Below are 23343 nucleotides of genomic sequence, written 5' to 3' on the forward strand. Positions count from 1 at the left end.
GGCAACAGAATTTTCTTGATCGTTCCTCTCATCTTGGGAGGGAGAAAGGGCACTGGGCCATTTTTGCCACCCGCTAAAATATTTCAGTATCAAAAAGGAACGCAAGCCGGAAACGACCCAGAAGCCGGAGCCAGATGGATGTGGTCTGTTTCAGGGAAGCAAAACAAAGAGCATGCCCTCGGCATCCCTGGGCCGAGAGGTGGAAGGCCCGGCCCGTCCTGCCCTGCCCTGCCATCCTTCAGCAGAGCCCAGAGTCAGCTTCTGCTGGCCCCAGACGCCGGGGCAGCTTTCTGTGTGCTCAACCCTGCCCGGCCTGGGTGCTGCCATCTCTGTGCCAGGTGCTATGGGGAGGCCAAGGAGGCCCGGGTGTGGACCCGCCACAGGCCGGACCCTACCACCTGCCAGGAGCCAGGGCTCCCGGCTGGGAAAGCGGCAGCTCGAACAGGTAAAGGGATCTGCTATAGACGTTGAGCTGAGAGCCTCATCCTGGTCAGCCCCTAGAGGCCATGCCCGGCCCTCCCATCACCCGGGACCTGGGCTCCAGCGGCCAGGAGAGAGAGCCTGGGCTCTCCTCAGACCCACAGAGGGCCTCCGTGTCCCCACTGGCACAACAAGGGCTCTGGCTGGAAGACTGCCAAGGCCAGCCATTCTAGGATCTGTGCTGGAGCAACCCAGGGCGGCTTCACAGAGGAAGAGGTGCCGGACCGTCCCGGAACCATGTCACTGGGTGAAAGAGGAGAGTCCGGGTGGTTGGGCAGAGAGGTGCGCAGTGGCCCCTCTGCCTGCCCACTCGCATGGGCATGGGGGCCCACAGCCCCGTGGAGACCAGGCTGACACTGGCGGGGAGCCATTCCTCCCCAGACACTCGCCCGCCATCATCCCGACACAGGGGAGCCTTGGGTTGGCCCGGGACGGGGGTGCTGCCTGTCCCCCTCCCAGCCCCCCCTGCTCTCCCCACAGCAAACGGACACCCTCCAGTCACCACGGCTGCCTGCTGATGACCCGCTGTGTCCTCCACGGTGAAAGGCACCCAACTGGGGTCCTGGAAGGTCACAGTCCCGGGGTGAAGGTCACGGCCCCAGAGCTCTCCAAGTACCCTGAACACACCCAGACTGAACGTCCCAACTCGTAACTCCCCACCCGCACCCTTCCTGGCCATTGCGCCCTCCGCGTGGGGCGCGGCGATCGGGGTGGATCAGGGGTAACGCATAATTAGTCTCTAATTAAAAATGGGAAAACTGGGCTTCCCTCGTGGCGCAGTGGTTGAGAATCTGCCTGCCGATGCAGGGGACACGGGTTCGAGCCCTGGTCTGGGAAGATCCCACATGCCGCGGAGCAACTAGGCCCGTGAGCCACAACTACTGAGCCTGCGCGTCTGGAGCCTGTGCCCCGCAACGAGAGAGGCCGCGATGGTGAGAGGCCCGCGCACCGCGATGAGGAGTGGCCCCCGCTTGCCGCAACTAGAGAAAGCCCTCGCACAGAAACGAAGACCCAACACAGCCAAAAATAAATAAATAAATAAAAATTTTTTTTAAAAAAGGGAAAACTAATGACTTGTCATTGGTTTCATATGTGTACACTTTGAAAACTCAAAATCCTAAGAGGAAACATGGGGACACTCAAAGGGTCCCTTGGAGGACCCAAGCTGGGGATGCAGACCTGGGGTTCTCCCGAAGACCTCAGCCCTCGGCCTCCAGGCTCAGGCATGGGGGAGATCCGTCCCCGCCTCGCCAGCTGGAGAGCGGGGACAGTGGGAGCTGGCCACTCACCACCCTGACCCCTGCACCTGGCCAGTGGGCACGCCACAGTGTTTGCTGAATGAATGAAAGACCACTGAACGTCCGGAAGGAAAGCTGTGTCTCGCTCTAAGGAATCCGGACCCCAAGTCTTGAGCCCAAATACACCAGGACCCACTTCCCTGACCCCAGTCTCTGCAGCCCCACAGACCGACCCCGGGCTGCAGCCGGGGACCCTCCTCTCAGCCCATCCCTTCCTGCCCCGTGACACTGACCTGTTCCTCCCGGTCTAAAAGCTGTTCACTTTAAGAGCTTCAACAGAGTGAAGTCATTTCGGCCACACCAAATTTATTTATCATATTTTTTTTTATTTTTATTTTTTAATTATTTTTTTAAAGTAAATCTGTAGTTACTATTGTGGAAGGATGATTGTTGACGTTTAAGATTTTGGCCTAAACTCCGTTTAATGATTTTGTTTTCCGCAGCACACAATGCTGAATAAAACTCCAACTAGTTATTTATATTTCAGATGTGTGCTAGTTATTTGTCTTTGATATGCGGGATTTTTTCAAATTAAAAAGTAGAATTCCCTGGCGATCCAGCGGTTAGGACTCGGCCGGCGCTTTCACTGCTGTGGCCCCGGGTTCAATCCCTGGTCGAGGAACTAAGATCCCACAGGCCGCGCGGCACAGCCAAAAAAAAAAAAAAAAAAAGTAGAATTCAGAATTTAAAAAATAAAATAAAAAATAAATAGAAGGGACCCAAGAACACTCACCTGGCCTGCGCCCACCTGCAGCGAAGAGGTTCGAGCGGGTTCGGGACGTCCGCAGAGAATGGGACCACACACCGGCCGAAGCCAGGGGCCATAACGGAGGTGTCACCGGGGCCGAGGTCACAACCGCCTCATTCCCGGGGTGGGGGGCCTCATGACGGCCACCGTGGTGACACGGCTGCACCGAGCCTGGTACCGCCACAGCCCAGGCCAAGGGCCTGGTCTTCCCAGGACGGCTAGGAATGGTCCAGTCCTCCCTGGACCAGGGTGCCGGGGACTCGCCGCAGCTGCCCCCGTTAGGCTCTCTCGTCTGCAGTCGGCCCAGCGTCAGCCCGTGTTCACGTTCTCCATGAACGTCACGCCCGACCCTCCTTGTTGTCGCTGACCCCTAGCCCTCCTTGAAGAAGCATTTTCACTTTCAGACACCCAGCGACCCCTGCTGCATCCGCGAGGAGCCCCCCAGCATCCCCGGAGGCCGCCCTGGGGACCGGCTCTTGACTTCAAAGCTGCCTCCCCACGTTCCCACCCGGCTCCCCGGCCCACGAGGAAGCCCGGGGCCTGAGCGAGTACGAGAAATCAACCGCTGATTAATACAAATCTCCGCGGAGCCCAGCTGCCCAGACGTTCACTCTTCATGGAAATTAAGCCACGAGGACCGGACGTGAGGGTTGTTCTAATGACGTTTGCAGGTAGCAGTTAGCCTGGGCGCGTCCCAGCACTGGCAGGTTTAGTGGGACAGGTAATGGCCTGCAGGTGTGCTGACTGATACCCGCAACACAGGACGGAACCATCGAGAGCTGCCGAGGGGCCCGGGCGCTGTCCGGTTTCAGTTTGCTTTGCAGGCCCTGGAGGCTTCTCTCTACCCCGTTCCTGGGAGGCGGTGGGACAGCCCCAGCCTGCCCTACCCGGCTAAGCTGGGGGGAAAAGAACATCCACCCTTGGCTCTGTCACAGCTCTGACCCCAGAAGTGTCTACCTGCCTGGGTTTCCCACCCAGGGAAGGGGCCTGATACTCAGTGATGGGGAAGCAGACGTGCCTAGTGACCTGGTGGCCTGGTAGGGAGAGCACTGGGGTGGGGAGCTTTGGAAGGTGGGGTTCCGGGAACAGGGGAGAGCTGGGCTGGACTGGGCAGACCCTGGGCATTCTGTGAACATTTCACCAACTGCCCATCAGCAAGTGGCGTCTGGCTACCCCTCCCACAGAGGCCCTGTCCTAAAAGCTGAACATCTGTCCTCCCTCAAATATATGGTCAAATGAAAAGGGAAAAAACAAGCCAAAAATATGATTAAAAGATGAGCAAAGACTTGAATGAACATTTCTCCAGAGGAGATACACAGATGGCCAATAAGCACATGAAAGGATGGCCGACATCACTAATCACTAGGGAATGCAAATCAAAACCACAATGAGAGACCACATCACACCCATTAGGGTGGCTATTATCAAACACACACACACACACACACACACAGAAGATAACAAGTGTTGGTGAGAAGGTGGAGAAATTGGAACCTTGTGCACTGTCGGTGGGATGTAAAATAGTGCAGAAGCCGTGGAAACCATTATGCTGGTGCCTCAAAAAATGTAACACAAAACTACCATATGATCTGGTAATTCCACTTCTGGGTATACAATCAAATGAAATGAAAGCAGGAACTCAAAAAGATATTTGCACACCTGTGCTCATAGCAGCTTGACTGACAATAGCCCCCAGCCTCACCTAACCCACAGAGCTCATTTGTAAACAAACCCCACATTCTACAAGGCCTGCCCGAGAGCCTGCATCCATACGTGTGAGACTGGAAACCAATCTTCTGCCACGCTTCCCCTCAAGAGCGAGAGCCACCAGGCTGGGGGTGGGGCATCTCCTCTTTGGACCGAGCATGGGCTTCACGCCATAGTGAAGGTGCTCAGCCTTCTGGGGCCCAGAGCCTAGGAAGGTGAGAGGGCTGCAGGTTTAGGAATTCAAGAATAAAAGTGAACAAAGCTTTGCACACACATGGGCACAGCAGCAGTACTCACAACAGCCAAGAGGTAGCAACTGCCCAAATGCCCGGCAATGGGTGATGGATCAACAAGATATGGTCCAGCCATACAATGGAATATTATCCAGCCTTAAAAAGGAAGGGAATTCTGACACATGCTACAGCGTCAATGAACTTGAACACATTATGCTGAGTGAAAGAAGCCAGAACAGAAACTAAAGCCCACATCCCGTATGATTGTGTTTATGTGAAATGTCCAGAATAGGGAGATCTGTAGAGATAGAATAGAGATTAGTGGTTGCCAGGGGCTGGGGGATGGGAGAGGAGGAACTGGGGTTTCCTTTGGAAGTTTAATCAAAAAGTTCCAGAACAAGACAGTGGTGACGGCTACACGGCACTGTAAGTTTATGGAATGCCACTGAAATGTGTACTTTAAAATGGTTAAAAAGGTAAATTTTACATTAGGTCCATTTTATCCCAATAATTTTTTTTAAAGAACGACGGTCAAAAAGGACAATGCAGGATGAATACTCCAGGCCTCCAGCCCAAACTCCCTAACCCGCATGACAGGCGGGCAGGGCAGGGCATCTGCGTGCTGAACCAGCACCCTTGCTGCTGAGGACCTGGGGTAAATGGGCAAAGGTCTGAACCACAGCGGGGTCTCTCCCCCAACAAGGTCACAGCCACACACCTTGTGATTCAGAGGCACTGCCCATAAACCCCAAAGGCCTGACAGGCCACAGGACCCCACCTGCCACGTGCCATTTGAAGAAGCAGAATTCCTTGGGAAAGGCCTTCCAGGATGCCAAGAAAGAACACTTTGTTACAATTATTTACACTTTGATTTTTTTTCTTCTTTCCTTCTTGGTCTCATTCAGCTTTTTTGCTGCAAACATCAAGTTGTCAGGCTTCAATAGAAACAATGTCTTGGGGCACCAGGGAGAAACAATTAGCCAATTAAAATTTAATTAACTGTGGACACAGACCAAAAAAGAAAAAAAATAGCCTGCACGAGTGACGCCAGGACTAGCTGAGAAAATTCGAGCTCCCAGCCCCCTTGGGTGGGGCCCTCAGGGTACAAGTCACGGATGAGAGTGATAACCACGAGGTGTGCGGCTTACGCGACACCCACAGGGACCAGAAAGGCCCCCCAACGACCACCGCCAAGAGGTCAGCCAGCCAGTACAACCCTCTGTTCACAGATGCGGAAACTGAGGCCAGAGAGGAGCACAGGGGCCTGCCCACGTGCCAGGAGGCGCAGCGGCCGAAGCAGGGCTTGGACGCGACGCTCCTAACCCCACACCCCGACGTCTCCATTGCACGTGTCTGCCGCCACCATAGGCACCCGAGTTCCCTCTCCCCAGGAATGATCCTAAGTGAGAAAGGAGTCGATGGGTAGGAATCGCCCACCAAGGATCACGGAGCCACCTCCTTGGCCATCAGCTCCTCCCTGAACCCCTTCCAGTGGTAGAGGGGCCAAAACAAAGGCCCAGAGGCTCCTGGGCCTCACACACAAGACCTGCCCATCTCCCACAGGGCGGTGGGCCCAGACCCCTCACAGCTCATCAGACCTGCAGGGACTCAACCACCAAAACAGAAACTTCTGGGGCTCCCCTGGTGGCGCAGTGGTTAAGAATCCCCCTGCCGATGCAGGGGACACGGGTCCGAGCCCTGGTCCAGGAAGATCCCACATGCCACGGAGCAACCAAGCCCGTGCGTCCCAACTACTGAGCCTGCACTCTAGAGCCCGTGAGCCACAACTACTGAAGCCCACACGCCACCACTACTGAAGCCTGCATGCCACAACTACTGAGCCTGTGCTCTAGAGCCCGTGAGCCACAACTACTGAGTCCGCGTGCCACAACTACTGAAGCCCGCGTGCCTAGAGCCCGTGCTCCGCAACAAGAGAAGCCACTGCAATGAGAAGCCCGTGCACAGCAACGAAGACCCAACGCAGCCAAAAATAAATAAATAAACTAAATAAATTGATAAAACAAAAAACGAGACTTCCCCAACCCTTGTCCACTACGCGGGCGATGACGGCCAGTGGCTGCCGCCCGGAAACGGAAGCAGAGAGAAAACCACTCCCAGCACCAGTGAGAAAACGTGGGGTCAGCATCTGAACGGCTTATTTGACTCTGTGTGTGCCTGCACGTGTGTGTACACGTGTGTGCCCGGTGGTGAGTTCCTCTGAAAGCAGACGGGCTGAAAACATCCTGAAATGACAACCCGCAGTTAAAAGGAGGAAATGTTTCCAAGCAGAAGCTTGGGAAGCCTCAGCCAAAAGGCCTGCAGGCGGCTCTGCGGGGCCTGGAGGCTGCGCCCGCTCCCCGGCAGCCGCATTTTAACATTTTAATCAGTAATTAGCGCCGAGCGGATGCTGAGGAGGCCACCTGGATCGCGTCCGGATGGCATCGGGGCGGGGGCACTGATGAACTCGCTGCAGCCTGGGCATCAGCAGCAGACAGGCCTCGGTGAGCGCAGAGCAGCCGCGCTCAGCAAACGCATGAACTAACGTCAGGGAAATGAGCGAGCACGGGGAGGCCCGGGCGAGGGGATCGGGCTGTCGGATGGGTGCCCCAAGGCTGCGTGCTCCTTCCCTGAGCAGAGCCCGGGAGCTGCCTGCATTCATCGAGGAGGAATTGACATCTCGATCCCGAACGCAGGGCAGTGGGACGAGGGTGGCGGGTGAGGCTGGCACTCCAGGCAGCGGGATGGGCTGTCGGCCACCCCCCTGCCCCGCTGCCAAGGCCACCGCCACCGGCTCCGCGCGGGCTGGTACAACGAGGGCACCACCCCCGGGACTCACGCACGCAGACACGCAGCCGCACCGTCTCAAATCTCCCTCCAGCAGCTGAGACGGGGCCCATCTGCAGACCCATTTTACAGATGGGAAAACTACAGCCCCCGGGGATGAGGCGACCTGTGGGTCAAGCCCACTCCCCAGCGTCACACTCTGTCCCAAGCTCCCAAAGGCGCCTCAGTGGGTCCACTTTTACCTGGCTTCCAGAAGCATCAGCACTCTCAAGAAGTCCGGAAGGCAGTGGGGGGGTGGGGGGGATGGTGAGTGTTTGCCAGAGGGGCCGGGGCAAGAGAAGGGGTCATGGCAATAGCGGGACAGATGGGACGTCTGGCAAAGCAAACTGGTTTCCTCCCATGTGCCAAATCCAGTAGACTGTCGTGGTACTGGCGTGCGTGCAGAGGGGCTCGGTGGGAAGGTGCTGGGATCGATAAGTGATGCCTGCCCAGGGCTCTGCAGGGGGTGGCAGCATGTGCCAGGCGCTGCCATGCCAGGGGGACGGAGGAGGGGAAGGACAGGCTGATGATAAAAGAGGGTCCCAGGCAGAGAGGAAGAGTGGGACAGAGGGCAAGGAGGGAGGGCACCTCTACCGCAGAGACAACCGCTGAGGGGCCCTGGGGCTGGGGCAGCAGATCCAGGCTCTGGACGCAGCCAGAGCAGGTGGCAGCTGACCCGCGGACAGTCGGAGGGACCTGGGATGCTGGCGGACAGGGCCCGCTTCCCACATCCAGGACAGCTGTGACCAGCCGGGCCCTCGGGCAGCCTGTGAGGCCCCAGCCCTAGCCCCGCCCCCACCCCCCACCTCCTAGAGCCCTGATCCCAGGGAGGTGGGTTTCCTCGGCTGTTACGGACCCCTCGTTTCAAACTATGCTTTTAACCTCTTCAGAACACTTCCTATAAGCAAGATGTCAGGCAAAATACGGAAGAGAAAACAGATAAAAGTGGACTCACTCCGATTCAGCAGGGCCCTGCCTTCCGCCTCCTCCTGGCCTCCAGAGAAGACCCAGATGGTTTAAAATCCACTGCAGGAGGGAATGCACCGCCTTGTGCCCTTTAAGAGGCTGATTGATGGTCAGCCCTCCCCTCCTGAGTCAGGCCTCCTGTGGCCTCTCCCCAGACAGCCCTGCCAGCCTCCACGCTGCCTCCCGGCCCCCATATCGCCCTCCTGGCCTCCACACTTGGCCCAGACTAGCTTCCCAACCCCCTGCAGATGGCAGAATTCCACAGAGCTGACCACTCCTTGCCCCTGCAAACAGCTGCCTCGCTTGGCAGAAGGAAGGGGCACGGCAGAAGGCAGAACTCGGCCTCTGCCGTCCGCAGGACCCGAATCGATGCCCCAGTTCCACCACCGCCCTGGGACACAAGTGAGACGCATCCTCTCTCTGGGCCTCGGTTTCCTTCCTCACTTCCTGAGGCCCCTGAAGACGGCAGGAGCTCGGGGATGCAAAGATCCGGGCACACAGCGCACGGGGCTCTGCAGGAGGCGGGAAGCACAGGAGGGGTGCGGGCGGGAGGGCTCCCGGCAGGGCCGGCACTTGGGGGAACCACTGCGCGCCCCGCCTCGTGCACTGACTTAAGGAGAGGCCTGTCGTCCGCCCCCGGCTGTGCTGAGGGCCAGGTTTAACCGCTCCGGAAGTTTCTGAGCCCAGCAAAATGTTTTCATGGATAATAAATAGGAGAATTCAACCCGTTTACTAGAGGGTGTGCTCTGCTCTGTAACTCAAATGAGAGAAACAGCCTCACAGACCTTCCTCCCGGGTTGTTAATTCCACTCAAAACAGGGGCTAAAGTGAGCCGAGCTGACCAGGTAGGGCTGCAGGTCCAGGGCGGCCCAGGCTGGGGACACGCAGGGAATCGGGCCCCCGACGTGGGCGATGGGGCCCCACCCGGGGAAAGATCCTGGAGGGGCCCCCCGCGCCCGCCTGGGCCTCCTGACCCACCGAGGGCACCAGGGCCTTCTGCGAGATGCCTCACCCTCACCCTGTCGCCACCAACAGCTTCCCGGCTCCTCCAGTAAGATCCACAGACTCACGCAAAGACAGACTGGTGCACCGCCCCCATCCCAGGTTGGATTCTAGGCACCGGAAGAGAGCATGAACGTCCCTACAGCCAGGCAGCCCGAGGTCCGGTCAGGGCACTGTGACCCGCAGCCCTGGTAAGGAAGGAAACTGCTTAGACGGTGGATAGCACTGGGCCCGGGGGGCATCCCTGCCATTTTAAATAGCGCGATTTGAGCCAAGGCCCCAGGGAGGTGAGGGAGGTGGCCCTGTGGTGTGGTGAGAGCCTTACAGGCCGAGGGGCAGCCTGCGGGAAAGCCCACGATGAGAATGAGAGAGTGAGTGAGCTGGCAGGAAGCCGGGAGCGGGTTCCAGGAAGGACGGCCCAGGACCACCCTGAGCCAGAGGCCGGCCATGGCCTCCTGCAGGCTGGGGTCCACCCCCCGGGCTCCCGCTCCCTCCTCCCTCCCTGCCTGATGCCCACCCAGAGGACAGACTCGCCTCCTACAAAGCTTTCTCAGTTCCACCCCTGGCTTCACGGTGCAAGTAAACACGCCCAGTAGGCGGCTGGTCCACGAAGGATCATAATGAAGATGATGATGAAAACTCCGTCTGTTCCCTGACAAACGGGTCCCAGCCCCCGGGTCCCAGCCCACACAAAGAGCTGTCCGTAACACAGCGGCCAAGGGGCTCCGATCAACGGGGGAGAGCTGGTGCGACCCTTCGCATCTTCCAGACGAGGAAATTAAGTTCCGGGAAAGTCGCCAGCCCGGGGTAACTGCCTGGACCGACCCCAGCAGCAATGCCAGGCAGGACCAGACGTGTTGGCAAAGCCACCACTTCACCGCCCGACGTAGGAGGCTCACGACGAGGAGATGAAGCTGTGCTTCCATGGTGATTTTTATCCATAATCTCTGGGACCAAGACACCAGAGGAAAGCCACAGAAACCCTGCAGCCTCACAGGATCCTCCGTCCAAAACTGCCAACCAGACTCCATGCTAAGGCATCCCGGGAACACCCAGCCCATCCCGGCCACCCACTCGGCCTTCCCACGCTCCTTCCCTTCCTGGGCCCCGTGCATCTGACGGACGCCCAGAACAGGACTCAGGGAACACGAGAAAGATTCACACGCCATCAGGGAGGGAGCAGGGCCTCGGTCTCAGCAGCAAGCCCCACCGGCTCACGCTCTCCACACCAGCCCGCTTGGCCTTTAGCTCCCATCTCAGGCCCTTCCTTCCCTGACGGCACTGGTTTGAGCAGAAACCTAATACCTTCAATGCAACCATTCGGGAAAATACCAGGGACAGGGGCCAAAAAAAAAAAAAAAAAAAAAAAGACTTCCAGAACCAACTTTCTGGATCCCTCAGCTCCTGCTGGAGCTTGCTGGATGGGTGAGCAAGAAGAGGGACAGATTACTAGTAAAAGTGATAAGACCTGTATGTCTGCTTCCTGGCTGAGGCCGCATAACACTACCGCGCCCTGGGCCGTCATGTCCTCGTTCTATCCCTGCAGAAACGAAAGCTCAGAGAGTCCAAGTACACGCAGAGTCCGATCCACACTGGGTCTAACCGACAGGAAGCCCCTCTCCCCGCCGCCCACGGCGCCCCCATCGCCGTGCTCTGGATGGATGAGAGAAGGCTGGCTGCACCCGGGGTCCCGCAGCCCTCGAGTGTCTCCGGGGCTCCACCTGCCTGCCGCGGGCCGGGAAGCAGAGGAAGCCCAGCCAGCATGAGCTGCCCCTCCCAGCGCTCCTCCCACGGTCAGGAAACACTTTCTGGAATTTCATGCACCCCAAAACATCAGCTCCTGTCCACACCCGCCCCGAAGGGAAAAGGGGGAAGCCCAGGGGCCAGGGGGCGGGTGGAGGGCCCTGCTGGTTCTGGAAACAGGAAGAATGCCGGCGAATCAGCCCAACTCCACGCGGTGGTTTCCTGGGGAGAGGGGTGATCACTCCCCTACGACGGGGGGCTTTTGCTGCAGCCGAGCTCACACTGCACACGACCCGCTCCGCACCCACACGGCAGAGGAAGGGCTCCGGGGTCACGGCCACACGGAGGGCCAGCACGGCCAGCTCCAGGGGCAGAGTTCAGAGCCTTCACTTTCCCACCCCTTTTTTCCACTGTGAACTGCACAACGGCTAATCTGGGTGACCCTCGGAAGGCAAAGGTCATGCAAGTCTCTCCATTTGATCTCTGCCATAGTAAGTGTTTAATAAATTCTCGGTAAATTGAACGCTTAACGGGCAGATGAGTGGAAGGACCAAGGAATGAATGCCTTTTCGCTTCCCAAGGAATGACTCCAATTTGAGAGACTTGGGAAGCTGAGAGGTAGCTGTTTAGAAGAAGAACACCACCACCCAGAACCCAGACAGGACCTGAATGCTATAAGCCTCCTTCAATAGTAGCAAAGAAAAAAAAAAAAACCTGGAAATTTCTAAACCAGCCTAAGACCAACTAGCCAGCTATCCCGTAAAGATCCTTTCTGCTCCTGAATCCTATGTAAGTGGAGGACGCCCAGGCAAAAAGTGCGAAAGACACCTTGCCCCTCAAATCCCTGCCCCCCCCACCCCCATGAGAGACCACAGCCGCCCCCAAGCCCTTTCCCAACCATCCAAGAATCGGCCTCAGTGTCACTCTCAACACGGGCTCCAGGCAGTTCCGGTCGGCAGAGACTGGAATCGCCCCTAGGGACCGATCCTGCCGCCCGCGCTGGGCCAGCGGTGGCCGTCAGGGCAGAGCAGAACAAGCATCCCATCTTCGTGGTCTGACATCACTGAGCACCGCCAGGCACATCTGGACTAGCCTGGGCGTCCCCACTGGATGGGGCTCCTGGAGGGCAAGAGGCGAGTCTGGGCCGTGGGAACCTTGGTGAGTGTGCCCAGAGCCAAGTCTCCCATGATGACGGCCTTCCCAAGCCCATCCCAGGAAGTCACACCTGAGTGAGGAGCCCGACCTCCCCAGACCTGCTCCCTGTCCCGCAGTCTGGAGCCCCAGCTCTGCCTGCCCGTCCACAGCTGCCCTGGGGCAGGGACAGTCCCAAAACGGGACCAGGGCAGGCAGCAGTGCAGCGGGCAGGAGCCGGGGTCTTGCTTACGTGTGTGCTTTCCAGGGGATCCTGTCCCCAGACATCGGAGGGACGAGCCGAGCAAAGCAGGCTCTGGTCAGTGGCTCCCGCGTGGGGAGAAGCTCCTCTCGGCGCCCCAGCCCCTGCTGGCCTCAAACTCAGCTCGGGGTGCTGACCACGGGTTTACCGCGCTCAGAAAACTAGGCAGGGAAGTGGGAGAGCAGCACAGGGAGGACGGCGGGAGGGCCAGGCTGGGATCCGAAGTCTGCACGAATACAACGGTGGAGAAAAACTAAGAGAGGGGAGGCTGCCACCAACCTGTGCTGGTCTAGCTTCATTTCCACCAAACCTGGGGGTGGGGAGGGACCAGGAGCAGTGGCACCGCCGTTTAATGAGCACCTACTATGGGCCGGGCACCATGCAGAGGGCTCCCCGGCCCACGTGGTCCTCGGCAAACCGAGGTAGGTCAGAGTCACTGTGTCACCTGCCAAAGTCATCGGCCAGTAAGTGGACCCAGATTTTGAACCAGGTCTGTCGGACTCAACGTGAAGACCGGGAGCAGAGCCAGGGCAGCCCTGCCCTTGCCAGAGCCTCGGGGTCTCCCTGCAGGACGTGAGGCTGAGCCCAGGCCCCTCGGCTCCTCCGTTCCACTCCCGGCCCCCACACCGTGACCCAGTCCAGATCCACTGCCCACTCCCGGCGTGCCCTGAGCGGCCCCTCTGCAGGCAGCTGGCACGCCCCCCCAGGGTCAAACCACCCCACTGCAACCGCTGACGACTACGAGGGGCGCCCCCTTTCAAAGTGTTCGGCCATGGTTGGCAGGTCATGTGACGAGAGTTGAATCCAAATTTGTGTACGTCTTACATCACTGCACTCGGCTCAAGCAAAGTAATGAGGACCTACTACAGGCTGGGCACTGTGTGTGTCACAGCTGGCCAAGAAATGGGTTTGGCCAGGGTTTATCCTGTCTTTTTCTCTATGCAATTATTTTAAATACCAGTTGTGTGTATGAGTGTTTGTGCGTGTGTGCGGGTCTGTGTGTTTGTGTGTGTTCCGAAGGCCGGTCCCCAAAGTCCACAGCCACTGGCTCCTCCCCTGCCCAGGGCACTGCTGGTCACAAGGAGAAATAAGAACAGGAGAGGGGTTCTAATCCATTTAAAAGCAAGACTGTGAAAACTGAGGAGCCCGCTTGTGGGAAAGGACACCAGCACAGCTCCATGCAGGCTCCCAAGGCTCCTGCCCCAGCAGACACGCCCCGAGGCAGAGGGGAAGAAGGCGGCCTCAGAGTCCTGGGCAAGTGCCCTACAGCCAGAGGGACTTGGGCGAGTCATTTAAGAGGGGAAGAGAAGCCTCTAAGAGCTGGGTGCGGACACAAAGAGACAGGCTCTTGAACAGGTCCCCGAATCTCGTTTCTAGAGAATTTCAGAACTGAAGAAGAGGACCGTCAGGCCCAGGTGGCTTATGGGAAAGTCCTAGTTATTGATGCTAATTTGACACTTTACAGCACTTCAAATAAGGGCTCCTCTTGGAACTGACTTCTCAGCATTTGCAAGTGCAAATACAAAACTCCCCTTGCGTTTCATAAATCATGTATTCACAGAACTCTTCCGCAAACACCAGGTCCCTTATGATAATGGTCCTCAGATAAAGCAGGCAATAAATATCCTCTGATATTTCCCATCAGCAGGTGGAAATGGCCCCGGGTAGTCCTGTGCCGGCAGCAGAGGGAAGGGCCTCTAAGAGCACGCAGGAACTCAGGAACAGCTGGGCCACAGGGCGGCAAAGAGCCAGGCCTGATTCAAGCCCTCGGTCCCCGATCCATCAACAAGGTATCACGTCCTGACCCCATCTTTTAAAAGGAGGGACCTTGGAACTGTTGGCTTCCAGGTGGAACGTGACACCCTGCTTTGACACTCTGAACGCAGGCTCACCAGGAAGCCACAACGAGCCACACCCTCACCTGGCCTTTGCACCTGCCCGGCCTCAGGTTCCCCTCACCTGTGCCAGCAGGACTCCCAGACAGCTGCCAGGGACACTTTCTGAGAACACGGGGAGACTTCCCGGGTTATCTGCCACGGACCTAGGGGATCACCTCCAGGGACCAGGAAGTTCAGATAATCACCGCCCCCTTGCCCGACACCTGCTCAGAGCCAGACGGCCCTGCTTGTTTCAGTATAATCTTGACGGCTCCCTTCTCGGAGCACCAGGGTAAAAGTGGTACCTGCATCACCTCAGCCGACCCACAGAGCTGGTGCCCTTTCTCCCACAAAGAATGGGAGACTCGGGGCAGGAAGTAAATGCTTAGGGTCGCTCAGCTAGAAAGGCAGGGCCAGGGCTGCATCCCCAGTACCGGCCTCGTCCAGGCCCGGCTTTCCCCCCATCCTCCTGGATCCAGGATGCCTGACTTCACCCTGAACAGCCTGAGAGGCGGGAGGGGCCGTCACGCTTCCCCAGCCCCCGATGCGCCCCCTCCTGTTTGTAACACAGCCAGGCCCGCACCTGCCCACCGGGCTCTGCGCGGAGGGGCCGGGCCCATCCCGGAAAGAGGCCACTCACCTTCCCAAAGTCTCGGACATCGAAGAGGTCGAAGGGGTCAAACAGCTCGCTGTTCCTGAGCCCAAATTTGTCGTGGCAGACTTTAAGGAAGGTGCGGATGTTCTTCAAACACAGGAACTAGAAGAGAGAAGGGAAAATTACTCAACCTGCACGGTCTGTACGGCAGTAATGCTAACAGCTGCAAACTCTGCTTCCGTGCGCCGACCTGGACCAGCACTTCCCTGCTCGGAGGAGACACCACGGCCATCCCACTGGCCCTGGCCACTCCTGGCCATTTGCCCCGTGCTCCTGCCCAGGGATCCACACGTTTCAACTCCGACAATCACGGCTGGAACAAAATATGCTGGTTTTCAGTCGGCAGGCACAGAGCGGGCGCACACACAAGTGCACACTGCCTTCCCCACACAGACACAGCCCCCCGTTACTTTACACATGACAAAGCCCTACAGCAGCCATGGGGACCCCTGGAGCAGCACATGCCAGACACAGCAGGGGGCCACTGGGAGCACAAAGGCCAGCATCTAAGTCCCAGATCAGCCTCCACAGTACCTCCTCCACCCAGTATCTGAGCTCCCAGCTTGCAGTGGGCTTGGCAACACAATCGGAGGCATGGGGTGAGGGGGCAAACAGGGTCGCCGGCTTCAGTCCCCGTGGAGAAAGCTGGTAAAGACTTGGGGGCAGCAGGCAAGGTGGCCTGGAGCGCAGACCTTGGAGTCACAGGGCCCCGGGTTCGAATCCTGTCCAATGACTCTAGCGGGACCAGGGGAGAGTGGCTTCGGCTCCTGAGGCCTGGTTCCCTAACAGGACGTGCCTGGCTGGGTTAACTATCCACCCTGACGGCACAGGCTGGGCATTAGGTAGGTGGGAGCCATCCGCCCACCCGGTCCGGTTCGGCGTGGGCGTCCATGAGGTGAGGACCATGGTGCACACAGCTGAACGCTAACCCAGGGTTCAGACCAGTTGTCCCCATGGTAACCACTCACTAAGGGCCCAACAGCTCAACTTCAAGAGACCTGCAGACAGCCTGGGCTCCTACCGGAAATTTAGACGGACAGACAGATCTAGATGAAGGACAGGTCAGAATCAGAAGCTACGCAGGCCCAGCGTAAACCAAGATGCGCTGAGAACGCCCACGGGGCACACGGCGCCCCAGCAGAGACGCGAATCTCCCCACCCAGCCGCACCCAGCGGGCATCACCCCCGGCTGGGAAGCACCCCCCTCATCGGGCCACTCCTCCCTCCTGGCTGGGGCTGGTCACTGGTCAGAGACGACCCCAGCTTACGTGCTTGTAGTGTATTAACTATTCTCTATCTGCGTGTGTGGGTATCTGGGTGTGTGGATCTCTGTGTTTATCTCTGTGTATCAGGATGTATCTGTGTATCTCTGTGTGTTTATCTGTGTATATGTGTGTTTGTGTGGTTCAGTGTGTATCTGTGTATCTGTGTGTATATCTCTGTGTTTGTGTGTATCAGTGTGTATCTGTGTTTGTATCTCTGTGTGTTTATCTGTATCAGGATGTATCTGTGTGTTTATCTGTATATATCTGTGTGTTTGTATCAGGATGTATCTGTGTGTGTATCTCTGTTTATCTGTGTATATCTGTGTGTTTGTGTGGTTCAGCGTGTATGTGTGTGTTTATCTGTGCGTATCAGGATGTATCTGTGTTTGTATCTCTGTGTTTATCTGTGTGTATCTGTGTGTGTGTATCTGTATTTGTATCTCTGTGTGTTTATCTGTGTGTATCAGGATGTATCTGTGTTTGTATCTCTGTGTGTTTGTCTGTATATATCTGTGTGTTTGTGCGGTCCGGCGTGTATCTGTGTGTGTATCTCTGTGTGTTTATCTGTATATATCTGTGTGTTTGTGTGTATCCAGATGTATCTGTGTTTGTATCTCTGTGTATTTATCTGTGTGTGTGTGTCTATCTGTGTATCTCTGTGTGTTTATCTGTGTATATCTCTGTGTTTGTGTGGTTCAGTGTGTATGTGTGTGTTTATCAGTGCGTATCAGGATGTATCTGTGTTTGTATCTCTGTGTATTTATCTGTGTGTGTGTGTCTATCTGTGTATCTCTGTGTGTTTATCTGTGTATATCTGTGTGTTTGTGTGGTTCAGCGTGTATGTGTGTTTGTGCGTATCAGGATGTATCTGTTTGTATCTCTGTGTGTATCTCTGTGTGTGTATCTCTGTGTGTATCAGTGTGTATCTGTCTATCTGTGTATGTCTGTGTGTGTAGCTTTTCTGAACACCTGAGACTGAACTGCAGACGTGACCCCCTTCCCCCAAACATCTGAGCACGGATTTCCTGAGAACAAGAACACCCCCTCCACAATCGCAGCACCAATGTCAAAATCAGGCAATTAACGTAGGTCCCACACCTTACCTCATCTAGAGACAGGACTCACATTTCTTCAATAGATAAAGATAAAGGACAATCAAAACGTCCTGATAGAAAAAAAAAAAAAATTCTGGCCCAGCATCCAATCTCGGCCCACACACGATTTTAGTCATCACGTCCCTTTTGTCTCCATGAACCTAGAAGAGCATTCTCCAACAGAACTTTCTGGAAGGATGGAAATGTCCCGTGTGTGCCATCCAGTAGGGCAGCACCAGGCACACGTGCCCGCTGAGCGCTTGAGATGTGGCCAGTCCGACTGAACAACTGCACTTTTTTTTTTTTAATAAATTTATTTATTTATTTTTGGCTGCGTTGGGTCTTTGTTGCAGCACGCGGGCTTTCTCTCGTTGCAGCAAGCGGGGGCTACTCTTCGTTGCGGCGTGCGGGCTTCTCACTGCGGTGGCTTCTCTTGTTGTGGAGCACGGGCTCTAGGCGCGCGGGCTTCAGTAGTTGTGGCTCGCGGGCTCTCGAGCGCAGGCTCAGTAGTTGTGGCGCACGGGCTTAGGTGCTCCGCAGCATGTGGGATCTTCCCAGACCAGGGCTCAAACCTGTGTCCCCTGCACTGGCAGGCGGATTCTTAACCATTGCGCCACCAGGGAAGCCCAACAACTGCACTTTTAATGTACCTTTATTCTAATGAATTTAAATTTAATAGCAAAACCGGCTACAGCTACTGGTTTAAACATGTGGACCTAAAACACTCCAGTCTTTGTCTTCCTTGACCTGACATTTTTGAAGAACACAAACACAAAAAAGACAAATACTGTAGGATTTCACTGACATGCGGGACCTAGGATAAGTAAATCCACAGAGACAGAAAGAGGGCGGAGGCTGGGGAGTTGGTGTTTAATGGGGACAGAGTTTCAGTTTGGGAAGAAGAACAAGTTCTGCCTGTTACACAGCATTGTCAATGTAAATGCCACTGAAGCGTACAGCTAAAAAGGTAAATTTTTTTGTTTGTTTGTTATTGGTGTTAACCTGTTTTATTGTGAAGCATAACACACACAATGAATCCCCAGAAGAAAAAGGTAGATTTTTGTTTTTGGCTGCACCCCGCCCCGCAGCATGCGGGATCTTAATTCCCTGACCAGGGATCGAACCCGCGCCCCCTGCATTGGAAGCGCGGCACCTTAACCACTGGACCGCCAGGGAAGTCCCAATGGTAAATTTTATGTCTTGTATATTTCACCACCATAAAAAATTTTAATTCACAAAACAGACCCACAGGGAGGAAGCCACGTGACGACGGAGGTGGAGACTGAGGTGATGCACCCAGGAGCCAAGGAAGCCACCAGGAACTGGGAGAGGGCCTGGGACAGATTTTTCCACCAAGACCCCAAGAGACAGCCCACCCTGCGGTCACCTGGATCTCAGATGCCCAGAACCGCGACTTCAGCTGTTTCAACCCCCCCGACACACCCCCCACCCGGAGGAGGGGCCTGAACCAGAGCCGCCCCGGCCCCCTCAACCCTGCAGCTCCAGACCCTCCTCCTCCCGCCCGCCCTGCAGGCCCTGCTGCGGCGTCCAGCCCGGCTCCAGCCTTTTCTGCACCACTCGCCTCTGATTTCCACTAAGCCTCTATTTTAATTCCTCCTCAGCCTCCCATTTTTAGAGTTAATTACACAGCTCCTAACCATAATCACAGCCGGCAAGGCCAGGCTTCCTTTGGGGGCTCAGGAGGGGGCAGGCGACCCGTGGGCACAGTGTCTGCCCGGCCTGGTCCCACCCCCACTGTGGCCACTCGGGCCCCTCACCTTCCAGAACCGCTCCCCGTGATGCTCTGGGCCCACCCCATGTTGGCGGCGGACAACAGCCGCACAGACAGACTCGGACCGCAGGGAAAGAAAGGAGCACGGCAGGGCTGGGAGAAGGCACCCGGGCCGGCAGCGGTTCACGGGTGCCTGTGCACCTGGCACTGAGCTGCAGCCTCTGCCCTCCCTCCAGGAATTCACCCCATTTCACAGGTAAGGTAACTGACGCCCAGGCAGTGGAGAACTTTGGCTCCGGATTAGAAGGTGGCCAAGCCAAGATCTGAACCCACGTGTTCTTCCAGAGTGCTGAAGGCCCTCTGAGAGGATGGGGCCTACCTCCAGGATGCGCTGAGTCCTGGGTCCCCCTTGTCCGGTGTGCTTACCAACAACATCCCTTTCACTCCCATAAGTGGCCCCGTTTGAATAAGTGATACGGTCACCGTCTCCCTCATTGTACAATTAGGGAAACTGAGGCCCAGAGACTCACCTTCCTCCAGTCCCCTCCTCCCCCACCACCCCTGGGCCCGGGAGGGTGCGTGGCCGGAGCCTGGCCAAGCAGAGCCTCATGGCCCCTCACTCCCAGCAGAATCAGCTTCTGACTCTGGGACGGAGACTCCTGAGGGGTGAGGGTGAGGGGACCAGGGCTGAAGCGGCTGCAGGCACGTCTCAGTCACAGGCTGGGTGACAGTGGGCGGGGGCAGCAGCCAGTGTGAAGCCAGAAGCTGCCCATCCTTGTCCTGTGGCCAGAGAAGGCCTGACGGCCAGCCGTGTCCCTGTGGCTTCAGGGGCAAGTGGCATTCTTCTGTCTCCTCGGCCCGCGGGGCCCTCTATGAAGGGCGGCCACAATAAGGGTCTGTCCCGGGAAAACTGGCCCCTTGACAAGCAGCCCAGACCGGAGGCAGCGCCGTTGTATTGGTTGAGGGCATCCCGTGGGGCGTGGGCTCCCCCAGCCCCAGACACGGGGCTGGGGGGGTCCCAAGCAATCCCTCATTGAGGCCTGGCCACTGCGCCGAGAGGCGGGACCGCCTATGTCCTCTAGTCCCAAGCCCTTTTCAGCCTCCTCAGACCTGGTCAGGCTGAAATCAGATCAGCGTGAGGACGCAGGCTCCACGGGCGGCCGGCCACCTCCCCAGGCACAGCCGGACAGGACAGCCCAGGCCCGCTGCTCGCTGTCACCTGTCACTTAGCTGTCCCCAGGCCCCAGCGCAGGGATCCTGGTCGTGATAGGCAGAGCAGGGTCCTGAGAGCCAGGGGCCGTGTCTGAGCCTCGTGGCCCCCGTGCACCCTCGGGGGGCGGGGGCAGGGGGGGACTTCCTGGCCAGGCTCAAGCAGCTCCACTATGGCCTCCTAGTGGTCAACCCACTGATCACGGAGACACCGCCAGGGACAGCCCCACCCCGTGGAGGAGACACAGAGGCCCTGCCCCACTGGGCGGGCAGCCTTCAGGCCACCAGGGCCCCTCCTGTTACCCCCCCAGGCTTGCTGTCCCCCAGGCAGTACTGGGACGGGGCCCCCGGAGCTCACATCCACTGCTCACGCGCCTCAGCACTGAGAGGCTGGTGCAAAAGGGGGAGCTGAGGCGCAGGGTGCTGAAGCCACTTGCGTGAGGTCACCTGGCAGCAGGGAGCCCGGGATTTGTGGTTTGAATGCAGGTGGCCGGGGAACCGCCCACAGGGCGAGGGAGGGAGGTAACCACGGCTGCTTTTGGTCCTGCTCCAGTGACAAACCTATTACCGCCTGCGACGGCCCCCTGAGCTGTGCACCCCATTCCACAGATGGACAAAGTGAGGCTCAGGGCAGCTAGACCAAGGGTGGGTCCAAGTTCCTGCCAGAAACAGTGCAGCTGGGATGATGACCACAGGCCCCTGCCTGGAGGGGGGAGGGGAAGCCGTGTGGAAGCCCAGGATAAGGGAAAGGGGCGGGGTCTGTGTGTTCAAGGCCTGGCTGGCTGCCCTGCCCCTTGGAGCCCCCAGGGAGCTGTGCTGGGCCATGAGGGAGGCGCCCGGCCCCCGGGTGCTGGGCTCTGTGGGATGTGACTCACCCCTCTGTGCAGACCTGGCTCCTGGTTCCAACCCCCCTCCCCCACCGTGTGCGCTTGGCAAGTCTCACTGCTACAGTGAGGGGCTAGACTAGGGTCCGGGGATCCCAGGCATCTCACACTGGCTCATAAGAATCTCCAAAGCTCCCATGTAGCAAGGGTTTCCATGGCACCAGGCTCTGGGCTAAGGGATGGGCTGCTCACAGCATCCCACAGTCATTACAGCGATTCCTAATTCACCGACGAAGAGACTGAGGTCCCAAGAGGTTACCTAGCCTGCCCAAGGTCACTAGCAAGGACGTGACAGAGCTGGGAACAGATCTGGGTCCGTTTAACCTCCAAGGCCAGACTCTTGATAGTTTATAGGTTTCTGAGCAGGGAGTCAATAAGATATTTTTAAAAAAGAAAATAATACTTGCAGAAAATTAAGTCTGGTCGGGGTGATGGGGAGACACTGAAGGTAGGAGCCCAGCCTTTGGGCTCGACAGGCAGGCTCCACACACAGAAATCGCGGCTCACGAATTGGCCAGTGGGTGGGGGAATTTGGAAGGACTGCTGCACAGGAACCGACCAGCATGCCCCACTTCACTGTTTACTGAGACCTTCTGCTTTTAGGTCTGCATTCGATCCATCCCTACGATGGACTTTTATTTTGAACCCTAGTTTGCAGGTGTGGAAACCGAGGTTCAGAGATTTGGCAAGGAGGGGTGACCTCTCGCCTCTTACAGGGCTTGTCCCAGGGGAAGAAGTCCCTTTGGCTGCCCCCAGGCTAAGTCAGGAGGCCAGCAGCCTTCAGCTCCCAGAAGTGATTGGGGCCCACATCCCTGCCAACATTCCTCCCCCCCGCCCCAGCCTCCGCACATGGTCCCCGACACGCAAAGCTCCTCTGGGCACTCTGGCTGGCATCCCCGGCCCACCCACTCCACCACACAGTCCCACCACCCCCGGGGTCTCCAGGGCAGGGCAGGATGGCACAGACGTACATTCCAGCCCACACCCTAGCCTGGCCGCTGGGCTGTGCCTGCTCCAACTCAACGGCCCCGTCTTCTCCCGCCTCAGTTTTCCCATCTGTAAAATGGGGAAGTCTTGCCCACTGACTCCTACAATGCTGGGCCCCTCACTCAAGAAAACTGCTTTAGGAAGGGAAAGTTGACACTGGGACCACCTGCCTCAGGAGGTCCCAAAGTCCCTGTGCCCAGAGCTTCCCTGGGCCACCATGCCCTGCAAGGGGGGAGGTGGGGTCTGGCCCCGACGGCCCCTCCAGGGTCCTGTGATCTGCACTCCCTCCTGGACATAGTCAGCCGGAACTGAGGAGTGGCCACACCCCAGACGGAGCTGGCCCTTCGTCCACACCTCTGCCGGCCTCTAATCTTACCAGCCTAACTCCTCCAAGCGGATGCTCAGGGACCAGGGGAGGAACCAAGGCCTCCAGGACAGGACGTGTCTGAGGCTCTCTGCTCACGGCCACAGCAGCGGGACAACAGCGCGTTGAAGAGCATCCTCCCAGCACCCCCCAGCCGTAAGACAGACCCCTGGACCCCCGGAGAGGGACCCGGGCATGCCAGCCACCCAGGTATCTCGAGAACAGGAGCTTTGTTTTTAAAACCCCTGCCTCTTTCTGCAAGGCGGGGGTCTCCACATCTGAAGTTCACGCTCTACAACACAGGCTCCAAAAAGTGCCCCTGGGCAGCACTGAGTTTCTTGAAATATTTCAACAAGCGGCACTAAACCTGCACTTCACGATGACAAGTCGCTTTGCTGCAGCTGGAGCGATGCTAGCCCGGGGCCAAGCTGCTGAGCCTGTCGACCTGTCGATCAGACGCTCTGACGGGCAGCTGACGACGAGGTCTTTGATCCATAAAAAATGGGAAAAGGAATTAATTTCTTGTTTTATTTATGCCACGCTCATTCCAAAAAACATCTTAAATGACTTCGTTACTATTTAAGAGAGGCAGCTTACTGGAATGGATCTTTGAAATTTGGGGCCCTTGGGGTAAATAAACAGGGGGCCTGGAGGTGACAAGCTGGCCAGATATTCCATGGGGGGCAAGAGCCAAGACCCTCTTCTCCCCCTGGGTCCCAAATACCCTGGGCAATGACCCACAGCCAGGGTTCAATGTCTAGTGAATGAATGAATGAATGAATGAATGAACAGATGACCGTCTACAGAGCATTAACTGACATCTCTGAAATGGCCCAGCTTTCCCCCCAAGCAGCAGGGATTCCAAGATGGCTTTACAGGCATC

The 23343-nt window shown here is 57.3% G+C and overlaps 1 protein-coding gene across 4 annotated transcripts in view; it reads right to left on the reverse strand.

Annotated features, from left to right (window-relative positions):
* The window catches only part of VAV2 (vav guanine nucleotide exchange factor 2), a 183184-nt gene that overhangs the window by 125829 nt on the left and 34012 nt on the right, over positions 1-23343 (reverse strand). For all 4 annotated transcript variants that reach the window (XM_068553911.1, XM_068553910.1, XM_068553909.1 and 1 more), the window contains exon 2: positions 14911-15027. In XM_068553911.1, coding sequence (XP_068410012.1) covers positions 14911-15027 — 117 coding nt within the window. The remainder of the gene's footprint in view (positions 1-14910; positions 15028-23343) is intronic.

Source organism: Eschrichtius robustus, chromosome 10, assembly GCF_028021215.1.
Source record: "Eschrichtius robustus isolate mEscRob2 chromosome 10, mEscRob2.pri, whole genome shotgun sequence".
NCBI classification, from domain to species: Eukaryota; Metazoa; Chordata; class Mammalia; order Artiodactyla; family Eschrichtiidae; genus Eschrichtius; species Eschrichtius robustus.